The following is an 11,226-nucleotide window of genomic DNA, read 5'->3' as shown; positions in this document are numbered from 1 at the left end:
TGTCCTTTGAAGTATTGAAGTAATCAACGCCAACTAGCATTTTCACAGCTGGGGGGTCCTCTCAGCTGTTGTGAATTCGAACTGGTAGGGTGAAAATATTTTTCATACGATGCCCTGGCTCAAAATATCACTTTGTCGTGGTGACGTCACGTCATGGACAATGCTATGTTCCGTGACTATGTGTTCTATATGAGACGACGGCGGGTAGTCAACCTATGATTGAAAGTAGATTTGGGTTTATTTTCCACAAATTGACGACTTCGGTAATAAACAGAATATCATATTCGTGTCCATATCGTACTATGTTTACGACACTCGTGTCTCTAAATATGTGTATTCATCGCTCTCGCTCTGGAAAAAGCGGCATTTAGGCATTTATAATGTATTCTAACGAAACTTTACCAATGAAACTTATGTTGGGTAGTGTAGCATTTATCCCCCTGGATGCCACAGGGACATATGTCCTTCCTCTTCACCCATCACTTTGAAGTCCAATAAAATCACGCGCGCGCACACACACACACACACACACACACACACACACACACACACACACACACACACACACACACACACACACACACACACACACACACACACACACACACACACACACACACACACACACACACACACACACACACACACACACACACAGAGTTGTGAACTCTGCGGAAAGTTCCGTTTCTTGATACCATCCACTATAATCTCAGACCAAAACTCGGCATCCAGGGGGTTAAAAATTGTGTGCTGTTCGTTGTGGGAAATTAGTTCATCAAAACGTGCCATCAAAAATGGTTGACGTATGTCCCAAAAAAGTCAGAAGCTAACTACAATTACCTCCACGCCAACGTCTACATATCCAGTGTGTTGGTAGACATGTTGGTATTCGGTTATATCACACACCTCTATATCTACCTATCTATTAACACCTCTGTGCGATATGTTCCCATTCACGTTGTATTGGCTCATCCTCATATCAACCTCTTATGACGTCATTAGAGGTTGTCTCCAGATATCCCCCTTGGGCATTATCTTGTCCTCCAAGGGGCTTACAATACCAAGGTTTACTCGGGCGAATATGGACAACCTCGGGCATGCCTAGATTAACCGTATTCTCCCTCGTGAAAAAAAAACGCCATCAGGAATTACCTCTGTTAAAATGACAAAATTAGCAAGTGAACTTTTATTACTTTTTCACCACAACATGAATGAATCAGTTCGTAGCGATAGTTGCGCCAGAACTCCTGTGCAGTTCTGTTGCAAACGTCTGACGCATCCTCAGTCGGATCTTCTGTTCTATTTAATATGGAGCTGATGGTTTCCTTTTGCTCCTCCGAGGTTCGTTTATAGGTCCTCACACCTGAAAACGGAATGTTTGATTTGTAAACATTGTGTATATTTATGACGTGCAAAAATTGCATTGTGTTCACAACAGTGAAGGAGTGAGTTGAACTTTACCGCCTTCACGAGTGTTTCAGTCATATCGCGCCAGTTATTGCTGGAGGAAGAAAAGCTGGACCACCAATGTGGTTTGTGAGGGGGTGAAACCTGCGAGCATCGCCAGGAACTAGTGAACCGTGGTCACTTTAAACATTAATTGAGGGGCGTCATTCACATTGTACATGCAACTCCATTAAAATCGTCCCCTTCACCCCAGTCATAAATTATGAACGGTCCCTAGAAACGTTACTTCTGTTTACGATGACGTAAAATGGAAAACAAATCGACTTGTAGAACCAACGCCGAGAGAAAACGTTTGGACCTACTAAAGACGTCATTCACTAGTGAATATAACCGCCTTCATATCTTATTTTCAGATTTCTGGTTTAACGTTAGAAGTTAGACTCACTCTCAACACTGCGGTGTCCCGTTCGCTCCATAATCAGATCATGTATTCCTTTCTCTTACAGCTTCGTTGCTGTAGTGACCATTAGTGAGTGGTTTGTCATATGTACGCTTATACCTGCTTTACGACAAACTTCAGGAACCACTTTCTGTAATGTGTTGTGGCCAATGGGTTGACGACTGTACCAGCATGTATCTGTAGGGTGTTGTGGTGACGTCAGGTAGAACATCTCATCCCTTCCATCTGTGGGACACAGGCTCATGTTCTTCTTGTATAGCATTACGTGACAGCGTTCTTTACATTTACTACATGGTGTGTCTACTCTTTAGGAGTTATCTTGCGATGCTCAAGTCCACCTTGACAGGTCTTTGTACTTAAGATATGCTTGCTTTCCGGTAGGTTCACACAAGGTAATCTGAGATGGCTTGTAACGAAGGCTTCCGTGTTCGGATCCACTTCTCATGGAGAAATGTTTACCATTTGGACACACCATAGCATTTACAAGAACTCTGGCTTTGTGACCTCCAAGATGTTTTAGTTTCCACAATTGGTGCTCTTCATCGTCCCTAATAGGCTCGGTTTGTTTCTTCTTTTTCTAATTCTCATACGTTCACCATCATACACTTGCCTGAATTCCTCGAATTTTGGAGAGTTGAGAATGTCGCCCACGCCCCTGTTTGCAGAATTACCTTCATCGTCATCGCTGATATCAGAATAATGAGGGAAATCAGAGTGTACCGTCTCAGGCCCAAGGACAGCAGTGAGGGCCTCTATTTCCTGACTTCGTCCGACTCTGGAACATAGAACATGCTCATGCAGCGTCCGAACACTACAGTTCTGCGTTCTTTCAATCGAAAACTCCCAGTTTGTTCATGAGCGTTCGCAAACATCCCATGTTTACAAAGGATACCCGCGGCGAGGTATCAGCAACCGAACGCACCCCGGGTCCTGCGTTCTGATCTGTGCACATGCACTTTCCCGTGGGACGATCTTACTTTATTTGGAGGGGTGTTTGCGAGATTTTGAGAGTAAGTGAGACCTTACAGTTTTTTTCCGAAACAATATTGTATTTGTTTACATAATTTTAGATTCATTTAGGTAACTTAACATAATCCTCCATTTTACCTGCGTGTATTTTAACAAAATAATCCCCCTTTTCCGCTACGTGTAAGGCAAATAGCAACGTCAGGAGAGGTTGTTATTTACTACATAAGCAATGTTTGATAAGTGATATACGGTTTATTCTTCAGATTTATATTTATATCTGTGTTTGTCGTAATGTGTTCATAGTATCGATCACTGTGTGGACAAAAGTCAGGAAAGAGGTGAGGACGAAGTCTGACTTAAATGACATAAGTCTCTGTCAGGCCATCATGCTCCATAGAACTGGGTCGTCGGATTTGCTTTGTTTAAGTAATATAGAATGGTAGTGAGTGAGTGAGTTTAGTTTTACGTCGCACTTAGCAATATTCCAGCTATATGGCGACGGTCTGTAAATAATCGAGTCTGGACCAGACAATCCAGTGATCAACAACATGAGCATCGATCTGCGCAATTGGGAACCGATGACATGTGTCAACCAAGTCAGCTAGTCTGACCACCCGATCCCGTTAGTCGCCTCTTACGACAAGCATAGTCACCTTTTATGGCAAGCATGGGTTGCTGAAGGCCTATTCTACCCCGGGACCTTCACGGGTATAGAATGGTAAACCTAATGGTCTGATACCATTATTTGCATCCAAGGACAACCATAGTTGTCGCATGCGACAAACATGGGTTACAATCTCCATATTTCTAGTTCTTATTTAAGTGACTTTAGTTTTACGCCGCTTTCAGCAACATTTCAGCAAAATTCCAGCATTATGACGGCGGGGAACGCCCGAAATAGGTTTCACACGCTGTACCCATGTGGGGAATCGAACCTTGGTCGTATCGTGAAGAGCGAACACATTCACCACAAGGCTATCGCAACGACTCCTTTAAATTAACGCATGCAGTAATTATGTGAAAACACTGAGACGTAAATGACTTGATTGAATGAAAATGAAACACACGTTCAGTATGAATCGTTTTCTAGTCCTCCTATATAACCTTTCCACACATATTATTTTGGTATTCAAATTAGATGTCCATGAGGTGGGAAACAGAATTTCTTGACAATTATAAATGTATTGCAGTAATTATGTGAAAGCACTGAAACACGAAACACGTTCATTACATTACTTTTCCACATCCATGATTTTGATGATCAATTTGGATTCCCATGAAGTGGGAAATAGAATTCCTTGACCATCATAAATACCTTTGCGGCGAACATCATGCCATCAGAGGTCAAGTGTAGTGACAATGTCGAAGATGGAAATAGTCAAGAAGGAGCTGGTGAAATACGACTATGTCCGATTTGCTCTTTGCGATTTGAATGGCATGAGCTGTGGTCAAGTCGTCAGAGGCTGTCAAGCTGCAAATTATCTCGAAGAGGGGCTGACCTTGTCTGAGGGTAAGTGATATGAATCTGACGCCGATGCGTCATTATCTTTGATTGTCAGCTGTTTGTTTCGGGGATTGACGTATACCAAGAAAACGGTTGGATGTCGTACCCTGGATCATACGTCGACGAAAATATATGAGATACATTTTACGTGTTTTCAAAATACAGGGGTTACAAGCATTTAAACGCACTGGCTTTGTACAAAGGACGTAATATGAAGTTGAGGTTGATATTGTTTGCTGACAAATGTTATCTCTGAATAAGTTCTCGAAAGGCATGTAGAAATTGGACGAAAACGAATACACATTGGTAATCAGTTTAACTCAAATATATGTAAATAACAAATTACACAATAATTGTCGGTAAGATATTGAAAGACGAATTTCAGACAATTACAAGTGAAATTGACGACAGGTGGCACGCCAGTACGATCTGAAAGTTAACAATGCATGCGGCTTTCTTGAGCATTGACAACAGCGTTGCATCATCTGTACGGGTGATGAGACAGTTGATGAAGAACATAGGATCTTGCGCCCAGACTCGGTGATACGCCTGAGAGTGTTCAGCTGCAGTTGTAGGCCTTGGTCGCACATCATTGAGCCTCCTCTGAATCTCGCCCCACGAGTGTTCTATCGGGTTTAAGTGTGGACTGAGGACATTCCATTGAAGAGTTTTTATACTGCGTTGGCGGAGAAAGTCTCTAGGTGTTCTGACAGTATGGGAGCGCTGGAAGACGAGGTTTCCATGGCGACCAAAACGTGGCACGACGAAGGGTTTCAGCGCTTGATCAATGTAGCGTGCACACGTTACACCATTACACCAGAACCAATATTCCGGAACACCATAGGGCTTAGTTTGTGACTAAGAGCAATAGCAACCCCCAGCATTATGCTTGGACTCGTTTCTGCAAGCGGTATTGTTCGAACATGAACAGAAAAAATGATTTGCAACATTCATTGCAGTCTTGCCAGCATTCAAACTTCCTAAAGCTTGGTCCCTCTGTTCCCGTGATAATCATGGCATGCCACCACTGTCGAACAGTGAATGATTCGGTTCATGTTCGGTGGTTCTTCTTTGTGGGTTGACACCTCGCGATACACGTGCATTACCATTTTCATGAAATACGCGCGAAAACCTTGTCCAGTCTTTACTTTAGTAACAGAAATTTGACGACATGTTCTTTGCATCAAATACAGAATCAAATTTTCTTCAACACTTGCTACGAACCAGGTCCTGCTGAAACATAAAAAAATAAGATGAAACATATCTGGCAAAAGATTTGGTAGGTTGGCGTTTCTTTCATAGGATTAATGGACAAACATAACAATGTGGGGAAATATGGTGGTCGGGATTTTTGATGAGGCATTCTGAAAGGGCAGATTTCATATAAGATTTTTGTTCAAAAGTCTTGTGTTCTTTTCTCCTGGTGTCTATAAGGCACGGCGGCTCTCCAATGTCTCCACACTTGCATGCCGTTTCGTACGCATCCCTCTAGGGTTTTATTCAGGTTCAGTGGGACCTTTTCCAAGGATATCTAACATGTGTTTTAGTGTTTGTTTTGTCTGTTCTGATGAAGTGTCTGCTGGCCTGGTGTCCTGCTTTGTAAACATGTTTTATCTCAGTAATATCGCTCGTGTGAATAGGGAATAAAATCACCTGATGAGTGAGTATAGTTTTACGCCGCAGCTAACAACATCACGGCGGCTTCACCTGATCAAGGAGCAACAATTAGCTCTGAAACATTGTATAAACATTAAAAGATGTTCTTATCCATAAACAAACGTGCCGTATTCATTAACACTGATGGTCAGCTATCTGAGATTGAGATACACCAAAAAAACGGCTGAATGTGCTCCCTCCGATGATATGTCGAGGATAATATAGGAAATGTATTTTACATGTTTTCAAAGAAACTGTCCCTTTTAAATGCACTGCGGGTAGGTAATATGAAGCTTCTGTTGGTGTTCGCTGTCCAAACTTGTTAAGTAAATCATTAAATGCTGTGCACTTTTTAGCAATCTACATGTAAGGATACAAACGTGAAGAAAACACATGGTCAAAATGTATGGTACACTATACTGAATATATACTCTTAAAAAAGAGAAACCTGAGATAGGAACAGTTTGAACTTTAGGAAAATATTTGACACAACCAATCCATGCTGAATGTTGGGGAATTGTTGCCGACGAAAAAAAAAAACGTTTGAAAAAAGAAATGTTGAGCAAAGAGGTTACGTGAATTGCTAAAAGGCACCCTACATGAAATGTACTTGCATCATAACATTGTGTATCACCCTGGGCTGAAGCCTATGACTGTAGGCTTTAAAAAGTCATTGGTACACATCAGTGGTACTCCGCATGCATTGCTCTAAGCCATTATAGACAGTCTGACAGACATATTTATTCAGTAACGTTAGCCTAGCGGCCTATAATACAACTGACAGGTACAACAGTTTGCAATGCCACGTGTTAGTTTCAAGTATAATGCTTAAACAGGTGTTTCAAAAACAGAGCAACTGATTTAATAATATGCTGATCTCTGTTCACACTGAGGCATGGCATTCAGCTGCGGCAAGTACATCTGGCGAATTTCATTATTTTTTGTACATTGCATACAAATGCATACGAAAATGGCATTCATCTTCAATCGCTCCAAAATTATAATTTATACATAGATACAACTAGAACAATTTTAAAATTAACGAAACAAGCTTAAAATTATGTAGAGATTTTTAAATTTACAAACTATTCTAAGAAGAAACTTATCATTCAGCTGCAAAATATAACATTCAGGCTCCAAACTGGTTTCAGCTTACAGCAGTGCGTTAATTAATGAGTGTTACAAATACAGTCATGAAAGTTTGTTTATACATGTCAATAAATCTTTCTCTAAACTTTCGTATAAAAGTATCTGCACCACCAACAGTTTGTGTTATCCACACAAATGGAAAACCTGTTCTAAACAGTATAGTTCTATCGTTGGACACACAATTACATTTTCCATTTTCATCTAAATATATAAGTAGTGCATAACACTTATACGGATACCGATTTACATCCATTTCGTACTTGAGGTAGTATAAGCATATCATATCTACCAGTCTCACCAAGTATAACCTTCATAGATGCAGTTTAAAATATGCAGTTTGCACTTGCTCTATTACAAGATGGTAATTACTGACCAAAGATTCACTTGCGTATAATGAAAGTTTATATCACCCTGAGCTGAAGTCTGTGGTTGGAGGCTTTAAAAAGTCACATCATTGGTACTCGACATGCATTGCTTTAAGCCCCTATTTACAACAAGAGAGAGAAAAGACTGAAGCTCAACGGTACAACGCCATCGGCTGTTTTAAAGGATGGTCGCCGCAGCATCAAGTGGTAAGGTACTTCAGCATGTACAGACCTATCTCAACCTGTGGAACCGATACAACAATACTTCTAGTGTTAATGACAGATCCAGGTCAGGTCGACCTAGCGTTAACTACCCTGCCCAGAATTGCTACTTCCGGTTGAGACATGTACGTTCAAACACCAAGGTTACATCATCCACACCAACCCTAATCCCTGGACAGCACCGAATATCTGACCAAACAGTGCACAAATGGCTGTGGGACTTTTCACGTCGTTCCCTTCATCAACGTCAACGGTTGATCTTTGGAGCATGATAATGCTCGACGCATGATAACGCATACCGCTACCTCAAACACCACAAGAACTGCACGCAGCATTTCAGCAAGAGGCGAAACATTCCTCAAGAGAGCATTCGGCATCTCCTACCTCTGTTGGTCACCGCCGCTAGGCTGTTGTCGATACTCATGGTGGTGACACCAGATACTGACATTCTACTCTGACCGAGTGGCTTTGATAACGCCGTGAAGGTCCTGGGGTAGAACAGACCTTCAGCAACCCATGCTTGCCATAAAAGGCGACTATGCTTGTCGTAAGAGGCGGCTGACGGGATCGGGTGGTCAGGTTCGCTGACTCGACTGACACGTGTCATCGGTTCCCAATTGTGCAGATCGATGCTTATGTTGTTGGTCACTGGATTGTCTGGTCCCGACTCGATTATTACAGGCCGTCACCATATAGCTGGAATATTGCTGAGTGCGACGTAAACCTAAACTCACTTACTCACTTTTATAACCCTGTGTGGTTTTACCAAACACTTTCAGGGTACTCATGTTTGGAAAATTTGTAAAGTGATGATTTTACTGTATGGGGTATGGTGTCATGTTTCCATCAGATTTCTGCACTCAGTAAGTTTTTTATCATCACTATTCTTGAAGAGTATACTTTTGTTTCATTCCAGGTACTTTGACACGTGGCCCAAGAGGAGATCAAGTGATTATAAACCACGAGAATAACTACTGCCATGGCAACATGAACATCGTTCCTGATCTCAACACACTCAGGGCAATTCCTTGGGCACCAGAAGGCGTGAAGGTTGTTGAAATGCTATGCGAATCTAGGTGGATGAAAGACAATACCCCACAAATGGCTTGTCCTCGATATGTTGCAAGAAAACAACTTCAAAGGTTAGAAGATTTTGGGTATGATGTATATTCTGGGTATGAAATTGAATTTATAATCTTTGATGAAACCATGAAGCCAGTGTTTGATGGTGCTGAGGCATACAGTCATAGGTTAATGAACAAACACAACAAAATCATTTTTCACATGGATAAGAACTTTCACGATTCCAAGATTGATTTTGAAAGATACCATACTGAATGTGCCAGTGGGATGTTTGAAGCTGTAACAAAACCAAAGTATGGAATCGAGAGTCTCGATATGGCCTTCAATCTTCAGGAAGGCCTTCTTGAAATGGCGGATCTGGGCGGTTTTACAGTCACCTTTATGTCCCGTCTTCCAGACAGTACCACAGGGGGATCCAAGCATTTCAATCTTTCTCTCTGGACTAAATCTGGAGAAAACGCGTTCTACGATGCTGATGCTGCAGACAAATTGTCTGTTGTTGCCAAACAGTTCATTGATGGCATCCTGAAACATAGCAAAGCTCTTTGTGCATTCGCAAACCCTACTGTCAATTGTTATAGGAACCTTGGCATGTTTCTTTTTCCTTCTGCAATCACCTGGGGACTCGAAGATCGAACGGCATGTATCCGCGCAAAGAACAATGGTCCTTCGAGAACATATATTGAAAACAGACTTCCAAGTCCAATGAGCAACGTATATCTTATTGCTGCGTCTACAATTGCTGCTGGACTGGATGGAGTCATCAAGACGATGGAGTGCCCACCCCCAGGGGAAGCAGAAAACGAGGAATTACTTCCTAGTTCCCTGAGTGAAGCTCTGGTTGAACTGGAAAAAGATGAGGAATTGTGTGACGCTTTAGGGAAGGATCTGGTGGCATGGTTTGTCCAGAGCAAGAGAGATGCGGAACTTGTCAAGTATGAGGGCGTTGAGACTGACGAGGAGCGATTTGCTATTGAGAAAAAAGATTACCTGTAAAATGAATTAATTTTGCAATGTAACAATGCATAGGTTATAACCCTTTGTGTATGTTACCTTTATGAATTTAAACGTTTATGCTTTGATAGAGAAATGTGTAATGTATTTCGTAATGAAAGATACATGTTATTGCCCCACTACATATACAGTGTATGGATAATGTGGTAGGTTGAAATATAATATATGTTTATTTTGTCTAACAACAGCGCAGAGCAATATTCCAGCCTCTGGAATAATCGGTTTTGGAACAGACTATCCAGTGATTCGCCATGAATCTTAAGACAATCGTGGGTTGCTGATTACCAGTTCTAGTCTGGACCTTCACGGGTTCGAGATACAATGAGAATAAGACAACTTTGTCCTTTAACTGGAAAGTGAGTAAATTAACAATAAAGGTCCTGTCTCGCTGATTCTTGTCCTTGAACAATGAAATAAAACGTATATGCCGTTTGTATTATGTCTCTCTGACATATGCCTGACATTCCTTTTCACTTTCCACGTGGAAGTGTGTTCAGAATGCATCCTTCTGAAAGATAACATGCGAGAGGATAATGGAGATACGTCATAGCCCTGCTAAATATAGAGAGCAATCAGAGTATACATGCATATGATGTTTGTGAGGGTGTATGAACAGTGTGGTAGGTCGAAATAGCATGTATGTTTTGCTCGTTGTTAACGAGGCCCTCAGCAATATTCTAGTCACATGAATAATCGATTCTGAACCAGACTACCCAGTGATTCACCATGAGCAGTTGGCATACCCCCATCGTTGGTCGCTGATGACCAATTCTAACCCGGATCACTAAGGGTCTGAAAGAGAACATGAAACCTTTCTCATTTTACTGGATTGGTGAGTGAGACAATGTCTGACTTTACTCATACTGGTCTTTGAATGGTTTTCTGCAGGTCCTTATGGCTGAAAGTTTCTTCATCTGTAATAACTAAGAATATTAATTCCAATATTAAAATATGTACACATTCTCATCAGAACCCACAACTGTTTATGGTTTTGGGTCCTTAGGGCCTGCACCTTTTCAGGGTTAAGGGCAAACATTTCAGTTATGCCCGACTTTTTCCTATTTTCATTCTTTCATTTCTTGTGAAGTGTTTTCAGAATGCGTTCTTATGAATGATTTAGCCAATAAAATGTTTAGTAAAAAGAACAACGACTTTAAGACCTGCGGTGATGTGGTGCTAGTGTATGAGGTAGGGTTATACATATCAAAGGAGATACTATCTGAGTAAAACTGTTAACCAGGGAGTATAATTTTGGTTGGAAAATGTATACTTATACTCAGCAAATATGCTTAAGAGGGATGAGGGGTGATTTGGGGTGATTTGGGGTGATTTCGTGCAGTGTCGATTTGGGACAGCAGAATCTACAAGATGGCGTCACCAGACACAAGGGGAGATAA

General features: G+C 41.4%; 1 protein-coding gene across 1 annotated transcript; it reads left to right on the top strand.

The window, feature by feature from the left end:
• Window positions 1-4,195: 4,195 nt before the first annotated feature.
• Window positions 4,196-9,811, top strand: LOC137262159 (lengsin-like). Its single transcript, XM_067799939.1, has 2 exons — window positions 4,196-4,346; window positions 8,649-9,811. The coding sequence occupies exons 1-2, from the start codon at window positions 4,196-4,198 to the stop codon at window positions 9,809-9,811; spliced, it is 1,314 nt and encodes a 437-aa protein (XP_067656040.1).
• Window positions 9,812-11,226: the final 1,415 nt, after the last annotated feature.

The sequence above is a fragment of the Haliotis asinina genome, chromosome 14 (assembly GCF_037392515.1).
Source record: "Haliotis asinina isolate JCU_RB_2024 chromosome 14, JCU_Hal_asi_v2, whole genome shotgun sequence".
In the NCBI taxonomy this organism is placed as follows: domain Eukaryota; kingdom Metazoa; phylum Mollusca; class Gastropoda; order Lepetellida; family Haliotidae; genus Haliotis; species Haliotis asinina.
This window is presented reverse-complemented; position numbering and strand designations above follow the sequence as displayed.

Coding starts and splice junctions, on each gene's coding strand:
- LOC137262159 (XM_067799939.1), top strand. CDS start 4,196: ATGTCGAAGATGGAAATAGTCAAGAAGGAGCTGGTGAAATACGACTAT. Junction 4,347..8,648: donor GGGGCTGACCTTGTCTGAGG/GTAAGTGATATG, acceptor GTTTCATTCCAG/GTACTTTGACACGTGGCCCA.